Genomic DNA, 19,851 nt, shown 5'->3' with positions numbered 1-19,851 from the left:
GTTGATTTGGTAGGATTCAGGCGGCGCAGTTGTATTTTTAGGAGTTCTTGAGTTTTATGTTGATTTCATGTGTTTTGGAGGTCCGATTCATGGTTTCGGATGTGTCACGACCCAGATTCCACTATCGGACATGATGGAGCTCAACGTCGCTGTTAGACAAGCCAACACTTAATTATTTATTTTATTATTTTTAAAATCATAAATTTTACTTAGATAAAGAGGTCAATGCATTAAAATAAATCGTAGTTACGTACAGTTTATTTAAAATAATAAGTAGAAGTGTATCAATATAAAATATTCCACGAACAAATTATAGAACACCCCAAAAACCCGGTGTCACAAGTGCATGAGCATCTACTAAAAGGTACAATAACAATACAACATATGTCTGGAATACAAGTTAGACAGGAAAATATAAATAATTCTGATGGAGACTTTGTAGGCTGCGGATCGTAACATGGTATGCAGCTCACCGTAAAGTCCCTGCAATAGCTGCGCCTTTGCGCCCAGAAAACCACCAGAAATATATGCCTACACAATAAGTGCAGAAGTGTAGCATGAGTACGTAAATCAACGCGTACCCAGTAAGTATCTAGCCTAACCCAGGAGAAGTAGTGACGAGGGGTCGACATCGACACTTACTAGTGGTCTGATAAATTAAGTACAGTAGAAAGTAAACAAGTATGGGGCATGGTAAATAAATAATGTATACAAATATAAGTGTGTGGTACGATCCTCCCCTGAACAGTCAACGCAAGCTCTCAATTATTGTTTACCTCCTCAACCGAAGTTTTATATATATATATATATATATATATATATATATATATATATATATATATATATATATATATATATATATATATATATATATAATGGTCCCCACCAGATAGGTCGTCACAACTCAAATCAGGAAAACTTACGGATACACTGGCTTCTTGTCAAATATTACACACGATTCCGCCGAGGCGAACGACCCGATCCCATAAGAGTATTTTATAGAAATGCCGAGGCGAACGACCCGATCCCATAAGAATGTGATACATGATGCTGCTGAGGCGAACGGTCTGATCCCATAAGAATATGATACTGTCGAGGCGAACGGCCCAATCCCATAAGAATATGACACTACCGAGGCGAACGACCTGATCCCATAAGAATATGATACTGTCGCGGCGAACGGCCCGATCCCATAAGAATATGACACTTTTAACGGGTCCTTGATTCCACTCACGAATATACGTGTGAGTTATGAAATTTAAAGAAGCTTTTCGATGAAAACACACAACGCGGAAGAAATTTGTAGGGGAAGCACAATCATTTCGCAGCAAATCAAGTAGCTCATCAAATCTCTACAATAGTTAGTCCATCACTCTACGTAAGCCTAGTCTTAGGTCGTAATGCGAAATAAAGGAATTAAACAGGCAAGGATAACTTAAATAGTACAAATAAAGCATAGCGTGAATCCTAGTCCACCCGGACATAAACAGGAATTCTAGCATGCGCACAGACACCCGTCACCTCATACGTGTGCAACTCCCACAACATGTAGCATATAACAAGAATAACACCTACGGGTTAATTTTCTCCTCACAAGGTTAGACATGGGACTTACCTTGCTCCGAAGTTCCATAACCGGCTCCAACATCTCTCTAACACCTCGAACCGATGGCCATCAATTCAAAACTAGTCAAACAATGTGTAAATCAATCAAAATATACCCAAATGCGTATAATTTAACAATTTATAATGATTCTCAACTCCGCTAGGAAAGACAACATAATTAACCCTCGGGCCCACGTGCCCGGACTCCAATTTATTTTTAAAGATAAACATTACCCATAACATTAATAACTCAAATATATAATTTATTTCTAATTCCACTTCCAAAATCGTGGTCACAATCCAAAATTATCAATTCTAGGATTTTCTCTTAAAATCCCATAATTTTCCACCAATTTTCATTTTAAATCCTTATGAAATCCTTGAAATTAACTTACAATACGTGGGAAGTACTTACCTTGCAATAGATGATGAGAATCCCAAACCAAATAAAAATATGGGAGAAATGGGCTAAGTCTCAAATTAAAAGCACCCCACTGCCTAGCGACTTTCGCATCTGCGGTCAAATAGCCGCTTCTACAGCTCCGCACCTACGAATAATCCATCGCAATTCTCCGTATTTGCGACCTAGCAAGTGCGGAATATTCCTCGCAACCGTGCTCCAAGGTCACCTTCATGAATTTCACACCTGCGATGACCCCCTCCGCACCTGCGTGTCCGTATCTGCGGCCACTCCTTCCACAGGTGTGATGGCACCAGTCTTCACCAACAACAACACTTCCTCAAATCTAAATTTCAATCCGTTATCAATCCGTTTCAAACCCGAGCTCCCCCGGGACCCCATCCAAACATACCAACACATCTCAAAACACAATACGGTCTTAGCCAAAGCCTCAAATCATATCAAACATCATCAAAACTATGAATCGATGATCGAAACCTTTCTTTAAACTTTCAAACTTTTAAACTTCGCCGAACGCGTCCGAATTATACTTAAACATTCCGGAATGACGCCAAATTTTGCATGCAAGTCACAAATCACGATGCGAACCTATTCCAAGGCTCGAAACTCCAAACGGACATCGATAACACCAAAATTCACTTCAAATCAAACTTAAGAAATTCTTAAACTTTTAAAATGCCAACTTTCCATAATAAGCACTGAAATGCTCCCGGACCACCCGATACTCAACCCGAACATACGCCCAAGTCCGTAATCATCATACGAACCTATTGGAACTACAAATCTCGATTTTGAGGTCGTTTACTCAAAAGTCAAACCTTAGTCAACTCTCCCAACTTAAAACTTCCGAATCAAAAATTTTCCATCCGAATCAACTTCGAACTTCCTGAAATTCAACTCTGACCATGCGTACAAGTCATAATTCATGAAGTGAAGCTACACAAGGCTTCAAACTGCCGAACGATATGCTAAAGCTCAAAACAACTGGTCAGGTCGTTACATGATATTATTTTGATGATTTGATCATGCAAGTGAGTTCGTGTTATATTTTTAGACTTGTGTTGATATTTGGATTGGAGCCTTGAGGGCTTGGGTGAGTTTAATATGCATTTCAGAGAGTTCATAGAAGGTTCAGATTTTTGGTGGTGCTATGGTCCCGCATTTGCAGACTCTTGTTCGCTTTGTGAAGTGCACTATGGCCTGAAGAGTTTGCATTTGCGAACTCCATATCGCATTTGCGATACTGGCCTGGGATGGCCAGTGGTCGCATTTGCGATCATCTTTATCACTTTTGCGATACGTCCACAATTCACAATTGCAAACCATTCGTGGCATTTGCGATGACAGCAGAGATGTGAGGGATTTTGCTTTTGCGATAATTTCCTTGCTTTTATGGGGTTTGTAATTGGGAATCCCAGGTCACAATTGCGACACCTGTGACTGGACATAAAAGCTGAGGGACGAGATTTTGGTCTCATTTTCATATTTTGGAACTCTAGACTTTGTAGGAGGCAATTTTGAAGAGGGATATCCATTGGGTAAGTTATTTTGATCAATTTACAACTATTTTACATGATTATATAAGAGATTTAACATCAAAATTATGAGAATCAAAGTGAAATTTTGAGAAACTTTGTCTATATTTTGAAAAATAAGAATTTGAGTTTTGAGAGTCAATTTGGACTCGAATTTTGAAACAAAATACATATATGGACTCGTGGGGTTATGGAAGTCGGAATCTACCCTTGGACCCAGGTTTTAACCGGCGGGCCCGAGGTTGAATTTTGAGGAATTGTGTAGAGATCATAGCTTTAATTATTGAAATTGATTTCTCTTGCATTATTTGATATTAGTGAGCCGATTTTTATTAGATTGAGCCGATCAGAGGTGAATTGTAAAGGGAAAGATATTTTAGAGTATTGATTGAGGGATTTGGAGGTAAGTATCTTGCCTAACGTTGTATGGGGAACTAACCCATATGAATTGATTTGTTTGCACTATTTGAACTACGTAAAAGGCGTGTACACGGGGTGACGAGTGTGTACACTGCTTATATGTGGAAATTTGACCGTTTTAGACTCTTAGATTTCTTATGTACATTAAAATAAAGTTGCATTATCATGTATATCCTCCATTACTAAATTTACACTTACATGCCTTATTTGAAGTTGATTGGTTCATGTTCTAATCTTTAATGCCAATTATACTCTTATATGCTTTAATTGAAGTTGTTGCCTCTTTTATTGCCATGTTATCTCTACCATTGTTGACTTATCCTTATTTGAAATTATTGTTACATGTTATCTCTCTTATTGTTCAGTTATTCTTAATTGAAATCATTGTTACTTGTTATCTCTCCTACTGTTGACTTATTCTTATTTGATATCGTTGTTATATGTTATCTCTCTTCTTGTTGAGTTATTATTAATTGAAATCATTATTACATGTTATCTCTCCTATTGTTCAGCTATTCTTATTTGATATCGTTGTTATACATTATCTCTCTCATTGTTATGTTATTCTTATTTGAATCCATTATTACTTGTTATGTCTTTCATTTTGAGCTCATTCTCCCGTTTCATTGTGTTTTAGTAATTCTTGTGTCGATTTACTTGTCGTACTCCCATGTTATTATTGTTGTTGTTGTATTCAATGTTGTTGAGCCGAGGGTTATGTATGGTTGTGGTATTGAAATTATTTTTTTGGAAATGTTGTGGCATATGGGCACATGTGGTGCGAGTTGTTATATTGTGTTGTTATATTTTTGGCACACGTGATATTGTTAAGAGGATTTGTCGGGGCTTTTGCACGTGATTTGTCCGTGCTATTGTTATTATTGATATTTGCACATGCGGCGTGACAAGGCGGGCTATATATGTGGGTTTGTGCATGTGGCAAGACAAGGTGGAATATTATTATGCGCGTGTGGCGAGACAAGGCAGGCATTTACTTTATTTTTGCGCACGCAACGAGAAAATGGGGCTATGTCGGGGATGATTTGTGATGGCCTGGGGGCGTTGTTATTGATAATATTTGTGTACTGGTGTGCTTACCTTTTGCGAGTCATGCATTTTATGATTTTGTTGTGTTGTTTCCTATCTGCCATTCGTTGTCTCTGATCTTACTTGTTGACTCGAGTTGTGATAGAACACTTGCACAAACATACACCGTAATTAGTCACTCATATCAGTCTAAGAAGATGAACCTTGATGTTTATTGATCATTTACATGTATTTTTGTATACATGCCTTCTGTGCGTGAGTTGCACCATTAGCATGTGAGTTGTACGTGCGGACATGGGATATTATTACTGCTAGCATGTGAGTTGTCCCTGTAGATGTTGGATATTATTACTCTTTTAGCACGTGAGTTGTTCATGCAGATATGAGGTATTAATGCTATTGGCACATGGGTTGTTAGTGCGGTTGTGATTTGTAATGTGTGTACAAGATGCAAAGTGATTAGGGATCGTGATTTGGGACCCGTGATTTGTGATTTTGAGGTGTGGTACCTCGGGGAAATTCTTGTATAAACCTTGTGTGAAAGCGATTGTTTTATTGGGTTGTTACTTGTTTTCCCATACTTGGTTTTACCGGACTTTAACTGTAATCTTCTTACTTTACGACGTTATTACCTGTTTTCTCCTTGTTGCTAATTGTTGCTTCTAGTTTCCATTGCAAGTATTGTGTTGTTATTCTTATCATGTTTAGCATTATATTGATATTGTTCCCTGTTAGTTTTATATTCATACTGGTACAGGTTATTTTATCTAGTAGGTGTCTTGACAGTTTCTCGCCACTACTCCACCGAGGTTAGTCTTGATACTTACTGGGTACCGTTCTGGTATACTCATACTACGCTTCTTGTAACAACCTGGCCGATAGTTTTGAGAATTAGCATCCCGTTCGATGGCTTAAGGTCTCAAGACGCTTCGTATTATGTATTATGACTTGCGTGTGTGATCGAGTTCGGTTTTCGGATGATTTGGGATTGATTTGGAAAGATGATTCTTGTTTAAGAAGCTTAAGCAATAAGAGTTGACAGAAGTTTGACTTTTATGCAGACGATTCTAGAGTCGTGTTTTGATGATTTCAATAGCTTTGTATGGTGATTTTGGGCTTACGCATATGACCGAATTTGGATTTGGAGGTCCGTGGGTTGATTTGATGCATTTTGGCAAAAATTGGAAAGTTGAAGGTTTGGAAGGTTGAGAGATTTGACCGTGAGTTGACTTTGTGGATATCGGGCTCGGATTGAGATTCCAAGAGTTAAAATAACTCCGTTATGTCATTTGGGACTTGCATGCAAAATTTGACGTCATTCCGGGTTAATTTGATATGATTCGGCGCGAGTTGTAGAAGTTGAAAGTTTATAAGTTTGTTTGAGGTGCGATTCATAGTTTTGACGTTGCTTGATGTGATTTGAGGCCACAAGTAGGCCCGCGTTTCGTTATGGAACTTGTTGGTATGTTCAGACGGGGTCCCGGGGACCCCGGGTATGTTTCAGACGGGTTTCAGATCATTTGGATCATGTTGACAGAAGCTGGTTTGGGCAGGGATCTGGTGTGGTCGGACCTGCAGACCATTGGGTGCAAGTGCATTGATTGCAGGTGCGGAGGAGAAGGGGTGCAAAATCGGAACAAGACTGGATGAGGAAGACCGCAAAAGCGGATGTATGGGCGCACCTGCGCATTTGCAGGTGCAGAACACTGAGTGCAAAAGCGCATTCGTAGTGGCAGAAGCGACATTGGCTGAGGTAAGGTAATTCCACAGAAGTGGATTATTGGTCGCAGAAGCGGCCATCGCATAAGCTACCTTCTGACCGCAAAAGTGGGATCTCTGGACAGATTGTATTTATGTCGAGGGTTTGGTTATTTTTATCACGTTTTGAGTTAGAGGCCTCGGTTTTGGGCGATTTTGGAGTGGTTCTTCACGTGTTGGATTGGATTAAGTGTTCTTTATCTAGATTTGATTATATTTCATGGTTCCATCTTTGTTTTTAACATTAAATTAGTGATTTGAATGGGAGAAAAATGAGAGTTTTTGTATAAACTTTCAAAAAATGTAAAATGAGGTTTTGAAGGCTGATTTGATGTCGGAATTGGATAATTTTGGTAAGATTGGACTCGTATCGGAATGGGTGTTCGGATTTTATGAATTTTCTCGGGTTCCGAGGTGCGGGCCCGGAGTTGACTTTTTGATTTTCATTAGAGCTCGAAACTTTATTATTCAGAATTATTCCCTATGATTTTTATTTATGATATTAAGTTATTTTGGCTAGATTTGAGCCGTTCGAAGGTTGTTTCACACGAGAAGGTCATTTTAGAGTATCAATTTAACTTCTTTGAGGTAAGTATTTTGCCTAACTTTGTGCAGGGGAAACTACGCCATAGGATTTGAGTCGTTTGTGTTATTTGTGTTATGTGAAAGCCGTGTACGCGAGGTGACGAGTACGTACTCGGGTTTATATGTGGACATGGACCGGTTTAGACTCTTAGGCTTCTTTCGTGTATTTATTTTTGAATTGTTATCACATATTATATCTTTTATTCGTCATGTTTACTATCATATGTTTTATTTGAAGTTGTCGTTCTATGTCACATCCTTTACTTGTCGAGTTTGCTCTTATATGCTTTATTTGAAGTCGTTACCACTTTTAGCATTATGTGATTTCTTTTATTGTTGAGTTACTCTTAGTTGAAATTATTGTTACGTGATATCCCTTTGTTGCTGGGTTATTCTCATGCATTTTGACATAGTTTCTAGTTCGTGCCATCTATTTCATTGTTAGCCTAGTTCATATACTAGAATCCACAGTATGCCATTTCATGGAAATACTTTCATTATCGAGGTTATCCTTAAATAATTAATTGGAATTGAGGTTATCAAAAGTCATTAATCTATTTTAATTGAAGATGTGTTTAAAAGGGGTGTTGTTCCTTGAGAGTTACTTTCCCATTCATTTGGTTGTTATTGAGAAATTATACACATTGTGTTTGAGACGTGGGCTATTTGTTGTAAAAATATTGATATTGTTGGATCTTATGAAAGGTTGTGGCCTATGGGCACATGTGTTACGAGTTGATACGTCGTGTTATTGTGATGTTAGCATTTGTGAATTGTTACGTGGTTTGGTTGTTTTTATGCAGAGTATAAGGGTGGCATTTCACCATTGTTGTTATGCGAAGTATAAGGGTGGCATTTCACGTTGTTATTATGCGGGGCATAAGGGTGGCATCTCACTGATGTTGAATGTACGGAGTGATAAGGGTGACTACTGTGTTATTGTTCGAGCGGAGTGATAAGGGTGCCTATTATATAGAGTGATACGGGTGGCTATCGGAGGGATAAGGGTGGCTAATGATATTGTTAGGGCGGAGTGATACGGGTGGCTATCAGAGAGATAAATGGTGGCAATGTCAGGGATGATGTGTGATGGTTGGGAGACATTGTATTGGTGATTTTCGTGTGATAGTGTACTTTTTCTTGTGTATGTCATACACCTTGCGTGACATGTTTTGTTGCTTCGATGAGCTACTCCATGTCTTTGATATTACTTGTTGACTTGTGCTGCAGTAGTACACTCGAACAAGCATACATTGTTGCATGCCACTTATACTAGCTAAGGAGTATGAAACTTGACATTTATTGATCATGCCCATGTGTTCTTGTATTATCCATTTTCATGTTGCTATTAAGCTTGTGACCATGACGGGCAGATTGTGATTGTGAGCCTGTGATCATGCCGGACGGGTTGTGATTGTGAGCCTATGACCATGTCGGGCAGATTATGATTGTGAGCTTCTGACCACACCGGGCAGATTGTGAATGCGAGCATGTGATCATACCGGGGGCATTGAGATATTGGCACGTGAGTTGTCCATGCGGTTGTGATTCGAGATGTGGGCACGAGGTGCCGTTAATATATGATAGTGGGTTGAGACCCGTGACTTGTGACAATGAGATGAAGTATCACAGTGTGATTTCGTTGTGAAACTTGTGTTAGAACGATTTGATTATTGGTTGTCCTTTGGGTTCCTTATTTAGTTTTAACGATACTTCACGGTGTTCTTATTGCTTTACTGTTTATATCACTTGTTGATTCTTGTTGCCATTTACTGATTTCTGCTTTCCATTATTAGATTTATACTTCTATACTGCACAAGTTATTTTGTCTAGTGAGTGTCTTGACTTGTACCTTGTCACTACTCCACCGAGGTTAGTCTTGATACTTACTGGTACTGACCGTGGTGTACTCATACTAAACTTCTACACATTTTTGTGCAGAGCCAGGTATTGGAGATATCAGACTCGGGCAGAGTTAGCTTGTTGATTGCGAGGATTCAGTATAGAGCTGCTTGGTCGTCACAGTCTCTTGGAGTCCTTTCCTTACATTGTACTGTCAGTTGTCATTTGAACAGTATTGTATTTCGTTCCTTGAGATCATTCCATGTATTCAGTTAGTGTTCGTGACTCTGTATTACAGTCTTGAGAGGTTGTTATGATTATTGTCGCGTAGGCTCATTTCGCTCTTGTATTGGTATTCATATTCAACTCTGTTTCAAATTATCATTGTTAATAACTTGCTTAATTGTTATGGTAATCGTCTTACCTAGTCTTAGAGACTAAGTGCCATCACGACATCCTATAGAGAGAGTTTGGGATCGTGACACTTTTGCATATCTTTTTGTGCAGATCCAGGTATGTCTGCCCGTGCTGGACGTTAGTGTTTGATTTGTAGCTATTTTTCGGAGACTTAAGGTATACCTGCTCGGCGTCCGCAGGCCTCGGAGTCACCTTCCGTTATCTTTTCAGTATTATTGTTTCCTTATTAGACAGTGTTGTAATAGATGTTTTTAATATTCTGTAGAGTTTATGACTCAGTCTCACCGGGTTTTGGGAGCATTATAGTTGTGATTCAGGTTTTGAGATATTTATGAGACTTATTAGTTATATCATGTTTCCAACATTTATTTCTGTCATATTCTCTCAATTGTTGGGCTTACCTAGTCTTAGAGACTAGGTGTCATCACGACATCCTAAGGAGGAAAATTGGGATCGTGACAGGGCTATATCACTGGTATGCATTATAAGCGGAAGCAATCAGGATTTGTCTAATATATATACCACTAGCAGATTTTAGTCAAACTAGTGTCAAGGTACAATATCCCATTTCAATAAGTATTAAATTTTAAAAATTATATATATATATATATATATATATATATATATATATATATATATATATATAAGTAGAAATATTTTATGTTAAATGTTGAACGACTAAAATATTTTCGAAATATTTATCGACTTTTATGTCCTTAAATATTTATATAATTTAAGGATACAAATATAAATAACTCAAGAATGAAATTCTTTTTCGGTTTAAACTCAACATTCGCCGACCTTACAAAGTTGATATTGAATATAATTTTTGTGGGACTTAATCGTTTTGGACCGCTACTCACCGACTATTCATGGTTTAGAGGGAATTACTGTTTAGAGGATAGTAGCCTTATTATATTTACACAGTTTTTAGTACCAGAAGTCATATAATTTGTAATGGAATGTGAATCCTTCATTCATTCAAATAGGTGTCGACTTAAACTTTTTAAAGCTATTTGGAGTATTGTGTAGAATTCTAAATAAAATTTCACATGGAGCAAAACACTTTTGACGCCCAATTACCTCTTTACATAGAGTTTCATTAGCATATATTTTATTCTCACCGACCATACACGTAAGTAGGACTTTGAATCCCTCTCCAAAAGTGACAACTATATGCAGTTCTTGTTGAAAACAAATTGTATACATCTTTGCTTTCTGTAATATATAGTTTTATGGTGTGAATCCTCTAAGTTCATCTCCTTCAACAGTGCACTCCCGTTGTTTTCTCTGAGGTATACTTTACGTTATGTTTATTTCTGTTTTAAGTAGTGTATTTGTTGATGAGTAATGGGACATCTCTCTCTATATATATAGATATACATATAAAAGAGGGCAAAAAGATGTTGACATGGCACCTCTTATAGACTAGAAAATGTATTTATCTAATTTCTCAATTTTTTGAGTTTTTCTTCCATTTATATGTTATATTATATACATTAAAATACCCAGAAGACATGACTCTTCATTAAACATTATCCTTTCATATCAGTTACATACCTTATCATTTTATATCAGTTGCAAAACTTTGTGTGCTATATTAAAAAACTGAAAAAACGTACTAACTCTTAATTAAACAATATAATTACATTTCAGTAACAAATCTTTTCTTCTCCTTGTAGGCATGTAAAATTTATCGGATTTAAATTCAATAAATAATTTGGATGATATTTTTAACATACTAGTCCAAATAAGTATTATGGACTAATATAATTGGATCAATTATATAAGTCCCATATATATGGATTGAATAAATAAGCCTTAATTCATTGGGCTAGCCCATTTAGTTGGCTACAAATCATGGCCCACTTCATTAAGTCCAAAATGTCTTCTTCCTAGAGGCTCAGTTTAGTGCCACGTGTCAAATGACGTGGCACGCCAAGTCAAATGGAAGAACCAATAGGATCATGCCACGTGTCAAAATGACAGGGCATGCCAAGCCAAATTAAAAGGCCAATGAAACCGCGCCACGTGTGCGAGTGACATGTTCTAACCAATCAAATGCGGCCATATCACACTTCAATTTGATTGGTCGGAAAGAGTTTGTTCTTATCATAACTCTTCCCTCCCACAACTATAAATAGGGGTCTTCATAACCCAGAAAAGGGACCAGAAGTTATAACAAGAAACAAGAGAGAGCTCATGGATCAAACGCTATAGATTTCTCTAAAAGCTACAATCATTCAAGTGTTCTAAGGATTAAAAGATCAAGACGAAGATTCAAGAACAAGCTGCAAGCCCTTGGATTAAAAATACGTCAAGATCAAGATCAGGCCTCAAGCACTTGGATTAAAATAAAATAAAATTCAAGATTAAGCTCGAAGGCTCTTTTATTTACTATCGAAAAGTAGAATCAGAGGATTCATAGAGATTGTAACGCTCATATTGTTTGAAATAAAATACTACGATTGTTACAATATTTTTCGGTCTTGATTTTATTTTCTCGACGCAAATTTATTGTCTATAAATTTTGACACGCCCGGTGGGACAATCTCTACCTCTCATCTCAACTTTTCAATCACCAAAGTTTAAGAACATCGAAATGGCTTCAAAGAAAATCAACCCGAGAATAACTTCCACCAAGGCTGCTAATTCCAGGTTCTACGCTCATGTAGAAAGTATCCTCGATATTACCTTTGGAAGCTTTGAACCAACTACAAGGAGCAAGGCATTTTCGGATCTTCATTCTCAAAAGGAGCAAGATCCTCTACGAATGTACCCGAAGGAGGAAGCGATATTGCTGACAAGATCAAGAAAACTCTAGCTCTGCTTGACCTCTCCGGATCCAAGAACTCTGTTGTGAAGGAAGATGATAATATTTCAAGTGACGGATCCTCCCCACTTACACCGCATAGCGTGAGCCTATCGAGAATCAATCAGTGTGACAATCCATGCTACTCCCCATCATCCACAACAATCATACAAGCCATGGTGACAAACACTTCATCTGTGGAAGAGCAGTTGGCAAACTTGACAGAAGCAATCGTTGGTATGACCAAGTGCATGCAAAATCAAGATGCTAGAATTGACAAGCTAACAGACAGTATAGGAATCTTGATTGAAGAAGAATCCACCCATGCACCTAGCAAGCTCGTAGAGGTTCCATAGAGTAATTCTCCCCCAAGACAAATAGCATCCGCTAAGGCTATCCCTGTCTCATCTGAAGGGATGATTCCAATCGATCAACTGAAGGAGTTCATTGAAGGAACTATTAAAAGCAAGTACAAAGTTGCTACCAAGTCCTCTCTTACATATGCAAAGCCATATACTGCGAGGATCGATATGTTGAAGATGCCTGCTGGCTATCAACCTCCAAAGTTTCAACAGTTTGATGGAAAAGGCAATCCAAAGTAGCACGTGGCACACTTCGTTGAGACATGCAACAATGCTGGGACTTATGGAGATTACCTCGTCAAGCAGTTTGTCCGATCGCTAAAAGGAAATTATTTTGATTGGTATACAGACCTTGAGGCGGGATCTATTGATAGCTGGGATCTACTAGAGCAAGAGTTCCTCAATCGCTTTTATAGCACAAGGCGCACTGTGAGCATGGTGGAACTTACAAATACTCGTCAACGGAAGGGTGAACCAGTTATCGACTCTACCAATTGTTGGAGGAATGCAAGCCTCAACTACAAAGAGAGGGTTAGTGAAGCTTCTGGCGTAGAGATATGCATCTAAGGCATGCATTGGGGATTGCGCTATATCTTGCAAGGTATCAAGCCTAGCACATTTGAAGAGCTTGCGACTCGTGCCCATGACATGGAGTTGAGCATGGCCTCCGCTGGAAACGAAAGGCTCCCTATCCATGAGCCTCACAAAGGGAACGACAAGCAAAAAGTCAGGAAATGGAGCAAGTTTGTAGCCAAGTCTGAAAACAAAGAAGTTATGAATGTCAACACATCACCTGTGAAGTTCACAATAAAGGTGAGCAAGAAGCAGAGTATGAAATCCACTTCTTTTCAAGATAAACCAAGTGGAAAGTTGACTCTAAAATAAATGCAAGAGAAGGAGTACCCATTCCTGGATTCCGATGTGCAAACAATTTTTGAAGAACTCCTCGAGTTAATTCTCATTGAGCTTCCAGAGATGAAGCGGCCAAATGAAGCTGGTAAAACGAATGACCCAAATTACTACAAATACCATCGACTTATGAGCCACCCTCTGGAGAAGTGCTTTGTCTTCAAGGACAATGTTATGGACTTGGCTCATGAAAAGAAGATCGTGCTTGAAGATGAGAAGGCAAGTGCGAACCAAGTCTCTATCACCTTTGGTTCATTCAGTCCAGATAAATTATGCAGTTTCAAAGAAAGTAAAGATCAAGAATTACTGGAGAACAACAAAGTCGAAGTTGATCAGCCTGATGATGATGAAGGTTGGACGTTGGAGACTAGTCATAGGCGCCACAAAAGGAGCCCGCGAAAAGAATCAATGGAACAAACAACAAGGAAAATGATGGTAAAAAGACCAAGGAAATGGGATCCAATTAAGCATTTGAAGAAGGAAAAAGTGGAAGTGCACCATCTTCAAAAGCCACGATATCCAGTGACCTTAGAGGAGTTCTTGCCAAGATGGTTCCGCACGAAGATTTCCCATGATAATAGTAAGGCCTTTTGTTGCCATGCTGGCAAAGGGGAAGAAAAGAGTGATGACCTACCGCTGGCACCATCTTTGGAAAAGCTCATTGAGTTCGTTCCTCAAGAAGTTAATGCCTATGAGGAAAAAGTTACGTTCACGATTGACGATCTTTTACTAGGTGACACTTTTCATAACTGCCCATTATACCTGGTTGGCTATATGCATGATGAAAGAGTAAATCAAATTTTGGTTGATGGAGGATCCTCAGTTAACATCTTGCCAATTCGCACTGTGAAAGAACTTGGCATTCCCATGAACGAACTCTCGGAAAGTCGTGTGATTATTCAAGGATTCAACCAAGGGGGACAAAGAGCCATAGGCGCAATTAGGCTGGGGATTACCATCGAAGATATGCAATCAAGTGCATGGATACATATGATCGATGCAAAGACTTCATACAACGTCTTGCTTGGAAGGCCTTGGATACATGAGAATAAAGTGGTTCCATCTACCTACCATCAATGCTTGAAGTACTATGAGGGTGAAGTCGAGAAGAAGATAGTTACTGATAATAAGCCATTCACAGAGGCTGAGTCACACTTCACCGATGCAAAGATCTACATGAAGAACCGCATTGTGAAGGAGCTAAAAGTTAATGATGCCATGAATGGCAAGAATGACGAGTCCATCACTAAGAGAGCTGAGGTGGTTGCCGAAAAAACCAAAGTTGTTGCTGAGGAGGTACTTCCCAACCCAAATAAGTCTCATAAAGGGAACATTGTGTCTCACAGAAAGAAAGTAACTTCTGCGCTCCAATACGTCCCTAGAAAGAAGAAGATAAAGGTGAATCATCTAATCTCCAAACAAACATGCTAAAGGGATTAACTCTTCCGATCAAACGGATTGAGGTGATAAAGTTATGCGAGGCGATAAAGTTATCCTTGAAGCTACTTAGAAAGTCTATGTCTCAGAATTCACCACAAGATATAGCACTTCCTATGAAGCGTACGGATGAAGGTTTTGATCCCAATGCTTACAAGTTATTTGTAAAGGCTGGATATAATCCGAATGAGCCGTCAAAGTTAGGGAAGATCCCATCAGAAGCTGCTACGAGGAAACCACGTGAAGGTTTGGGATATAAACAACCCTCACCAGTGCGCATATCCATAAGAAGGGCAAGCAATAATTATATCATTGTAGAAGATGAATCTACCGCTTCTAACATGCCTTATGTATTTGATCAATTTGGAAAATCAACTGTGAGGACTTCCGTATTTGAGAGTTTAAGCCCATTAAAGAAGGGGAACAAGTTCCAGTGAAATTATCAAAGCATAAGGACACCCGCTTTGCCTAGAATCTAGAAGATCTCTAAGGATTTTCAAAGTTTGGTTCCTTCCAGAATGAGACGACAAACAAAACTCGTGGTTTCATGTAAAGAAGTACTGAAGGTAAAGCCATATACTATGGTCTACACAAAGGAACTTGATGAAGATGAATAAAGTGTGGGTTCTTCGTATCATGTTACTGCACTAGGCGAGAATGGTGTTTCATCTCTAATGGAGGATGATGAGAAATTGGAGGATGTTTCACCGTGTTATCACATATTCTTCTATGATGGGGACCTTCAAGAAGATGAAGATGCGAAAGATGCTCCATCTGAACTTGAAGAAGGGGTGAAGACAATAGTTGATGCATTAAAAGAAGTTAACCTTGGCACTGATGAAGAGCCAAGACCCACCTACCTAAGTGCTTTACTAGAAGTTGATGAAGAAAGCACATATATTGAGTTACTCAAGGAGTTTAGGGATTTCTTTGCTTGGAGTTACAAAGAGATGCCTAGCTTGGACCCGAAAGTAGCAGTCCATTACCTCTCAGTCAAGAATGGTGCTCGTCCTGTTAAGCAAGCTCAAAGGCACCTTAGGCCGGACTTGATTCCCGTGATTGAAACCAAAGTTAACAAACTCATCGAAGCTGGCTTTATCCGTGAAGTTAAATACCCAACATGGGTTTCAAGTATTATCCCAATAAGGAAGAAAAATGGCCAAATTTGAGTGTGTGTTGACTTTAGGGATCTCAACAATGCATGCCCTAAGGATGAATTTTTGCTTCCTATTCCAGAGCTTATGATTGACGCTACGACTAGGTAAAAGGCAATGTCATTCATGGATGGATCTTCGATCTATAACCTAATTTGCATGGCTCCAAAAGATGAAGAGCTTACTGTATTCCTTACCCTAAAGGGTATTTATTGCTATAAGGTAATGCCTTTTGTCTTGAAGAATGCTGGTGCTACTTACCAAAGAGCTATTCAGAATATCTTTGATGACCTTCTCCACAAGAATGTCGAATGCTCTGTTGATGACTTGGTGGTAAAATCAAGAAAGAAGAGCGACCACTTGACAAACTTGAGAATGGTATTTGAGTTGCCCTTGAGGTACCAACTTAGGATGAATCCATTAAAATGTGCCTTTGGAGTTACTTCTGGAAAGTTCCTTGGTTTCATTGTCCGCCATCAAGGGATCAAAATTGATCAAGCCAAAGTAGATACAATTTTGAAAATGCCCGAGCCTCGGGATATTCATGAATTAAAAAGTCTGCAAGAAAAGCTAGCATACCTTAGGAGATTCATCTCAAACCTAGCCGGGGAGGTTCCAACCATTCAGTCGCCTCATGAAGAAAGGCGGTCCTTTCAAGTGGGACCAAGCTTGCAACAATTCCTTTGAAAGTATTAAAACTTACTTGATGAAGCCTCCGGTTTTGGCAGCCCCTATACCTAGAAAGCCGTTGATACTATACATTTCAGCACAAGAAAGGTCTTTTGGAGAACTGTTGGCCCAATAAAATAGTGAGGGGAAAGAAAACACCCTTTACTACTTGAGTAGGATGATGACACCAAATGAGCTGAATTGTTCGCCAATTATGTTTGGCGCTAGTCTTCTCAATTCAAAAGTTGAAGCACTACTTTCAAGCTCATGTCGTTCTCCTTGTTTCTAGAGAAAATCCCATCAAGTTTGTAATGTCAAAACCAGTCCTTAGCGATCGACTAGCAAGATGGTATCTCCAATTTCAACAATTCGAGATTGTACATTCCACAAAAGGTTATAAAAGGACAAGCATTGGAAGACTTCTTGGAAGATCACCCGATACCTGATGATTGGGAACTAACTGATGAACTACCTGACGAAGACACAATGGTTGTTGAAGTACCCTCCATGGAAGATGTACTTTGATGGTGCTGCACATCGCGGAGGAGCTGGTGCTGGCGTAGTATTTGTCACTTCTCAAGGGGAAGTTCTACCCTACTCCTTCACTTTGACACAACTCTGTTCCAATAATGTTGCTGAGTATCAAGCATTAATACTTGGGCTTGAAATGGCTGTTGATATGATGCGGTTACAATTACAAGTCTTTGGTGACTCCTAGTTAGTGGTCAATAATCTTTTACGTAGTTATGAGGTCAAGAAACCTGAACTACGCCCTTATCATGATTGTGCTAAGAAATTGATGGGATGGATCGGTAATGTGACTATTCAACATGTACCTAGGAAACAAAACAAGAAAGTTGATGCTTTAGCTACCCTAGCTTCATCGTTAACCCTGCCTGATCAAGCTCAAGTTAGTATCTGCCAAAAATGGGTAGTACTGCCGCCAAATGAGGGTGAAAGTAAAGACAATGAACTCGAGCATCTTGTCAAGGTTTTTGAAGTTGAGAAGGAAGAATGGCGACAACTCATTATCGACTACTTGAGCTACGGGATACTCCCAGAAAATCCGAGGAGAAGGACTGAAATCTGTCGTCGTTCACCTCATTTTCTTTACTACAAAGATACTCTATATAGAAGATCATTTTAGGGAGTACTCTTGTTATGCTTAGGGGAAGATGAAGTACTCCAAGCTTTGCAAGAAGCACATTTTGGGGTATGTGGATCACATCAGTATGGACCAAAGCTCCATTTTCATATAAAAAGGATGGGATATTATTGGCCAACGATGGTAAAAGATTGCTTGGACTACGCTTGAAGATGCAAGGCATGCCAATTCTATGCAAATTTTATTCATCAGTCTCCTGAAATGTTATATCCGACTGTTGCATCATGGCCATTTGACGCCGATCTAGGATCCACTTTGTCGTACATTTCCCCATTTGTTGTTAGTAAATGTGGTAAAGAACAAGAATTATTATGTCAACCATTCGAAGTATCCAAGCCTATGGGCGAATCCGTGATAGTTAGGCGGATGTATCGAGGTTGTGATGTAATGATTTATGATCGCCATACCTTAGCTGATTTGAATGAATTGGTAGAGTTTGATGTCATCATTGGCATGGACTGGTTGGCCTCTTGTTATACTATAGTGGATTGTTGGAAGAAAGTTGCTCGCTTTTACTTCCCGGGAGAACCTGCTATCAAATCGAAGGGCGATATTGCAACGCCAAAAGGAACATTTATTTCTTACCTTAGGGCCCGGAAGATGATCACGAAAGGATGTTTCTATCATTTGGTGGGGGTGCGAGAAGCGGAGGCGAAGCCTCTCACCATTCAGTCAGTACAGGTCGTAAGTGAATTCCCTGATGTGTTCCCTGATGAGCTCTCGAGTATTCCACCCGAGAGGGAGATTGAGTTTGCTATTGACGCGCCACCCGATATGCAACCGATATTGATTCCCCCGTACAGGATGGCTCCCACAGAGTTGATGGAATTAAAGGATCAGCTGAAGGACCTTCTTGATAAGGATATTGATTATCGACAGCTGAATAAGGTAACAATCAAGAACAAGTATCCGCCGCTTCCAAGAATTGATGATTTGTTTGAACAATTGCAAGGTGCTAAGTATTTCTCGAAGATTGATCTCAGATATGGGTACCATCAGCTAAGGGTCAAGGGAGAAGATATTCTAAAGACAAACTTTCGGACATGATATTGCCATTTTGAGTTTCTTGTTATGTCCTTTGGCCTAACCAATGCACCAACGGCCTTCATGGATCCGATAAATAGAGTATTCATGCCGTTTCTAGATATTTTTGTGATCATGTTCATAGATGATATCCTGGTGTATTCTCTATCAGAGGCAGAGCACATAGAACATTTGTGGATGGTTTTAAGCACACTCCGGGATAACAAGTTGTACGCCACTTTTCCAAGTGCGAGTTTTGGCTGAGCTCGGTGGCCTTTCTTGGGCACATAGTATCCGGTGAATGCATCAAGATTGATAATCAAAAGATTGAAGTAGTTCAAATTGGCCAAGGCCCACAACTCCTACCGAAGTATGCAGCTTATAGGGCTTGGTCGGCTACTATCAGAGGTTTGTGGAAAATTTCTCATCTATAGTTGCTCTGTTAATGAAGTTGATGCACAAGACAACGAGATTCCAACGGACCGATATTTGCGAGAAGAGCTTCCAAGAGTTAAAGGATAGGTTAACCTCGTCACCAGTCCTAACACTCCCTGAAGGACTCGAGGGGTACGTGGTATACTGTGATGCCTCTAGAGTGGGATTGGGAAGTGTTCTAATGCAACACGAAAAAGTTGTCGCTTGTGCTTCGAGACAACTAAGGAAGCACAAGAAGAATTACCCAACTCACGA

General features: G+C 39.3%; 3 protein-coding genes across 3 annotated transcripts; all 3 read left to right on the top strand.

The window, feature by feature from the left end:
• Positions 1-15,824: 15,824 nt before the first annotated feature.
• On the top strand, positions 15,825-16,319 carry LOC138909860 (uncharacterized). The gene has a single exon (XM_070201076.1). It carries the CDS (start codon positions 15,825-15,827, stop codon positions 16,317-16,319), a length of 495 nt encoding a protein of 164 aa, XP_070057177.1.
• A 1,117-nt stretch (positions 16,320-17,436) lies between these two features.
• On the top strand, positions 17,437-18,120 carry LOC138909859 (uncharacterized). Its single transcript, XM_070201075.1, has 2 exons — positions 17,437-17,660; positions 17,718-18,120. The coding sequence occupies exons 1-2, from the start codon at positions 17,437-17,439 to the stop codon at positions 18,118-18,120; spliced, it is 627 nt and encodes a 208-aa protein (XP_070057176.1).
• Positions 18,121-18,339: 219 nt separating this feature from the next.
• Positions 18,340-19,185, top strand: LOC138909858 (uncharacterized). The gene has a single exon (XM_070201074.1). The coding sequence runs from the start codon at positions 18,340-18,342 to the stop codon at positions 19,183-19,185; it is 846 nt and encodes a 281-aa protein (XP_070057175.1).
• The last annotated feature ends 666 nt before the right edge of the window (positions 19,186-19,851 follow it).

Source organism: Nicotiana tomentosiformis, chromosome 4, assembly GCF_000390325.3.
Source record: "Nicotiana tomentosiformis chromosome 4, ASM39032v3, whole genome shotgun sequence".
Taxonomy (NCBI): Eukaryota; Viridiplantae; Streptophyta; class Magnoliopsida; order Solanales; family Solanaceae; genus Nicotiana; species Nicotiana tomentosiformis.
The sequence above is the reverse complement of the archived record's forward strand: the minus strand, read 5'-3'. Positions and strand labels throughout refer to the sequence as shown.

Bases quoted from the DNA above. Each gene is read 5' to 3' on its own strand.
- LOC138909860 (XM_070201076.1), top strand. From the start codon at position 15,825: ATGGAGGATGATGAGAAATTGGAGGATGTTTCACCGTGTTATCACATA.
- LOC138909859 (XM_070201075.1), top strand. From the start codon at position 17,437: ATGAACTACCTGACGAAGACACAATGGTTGTTGAAGTACCCTCCATGG. The intron at 17,661-17,717 runs GTTACAATTACA...TCTTTTACGTAG, and splicing joins ATGGCTGTTGATATGATGCG to TTATGAGGTCAAGAAACCTG.
- LOC138909858 (XM_070201074.1), top strand. From the start codon at position 18,340: ATGTTATATCCGACTGTTGCATCATGGCCATTTGACGCCGATCTAGGA.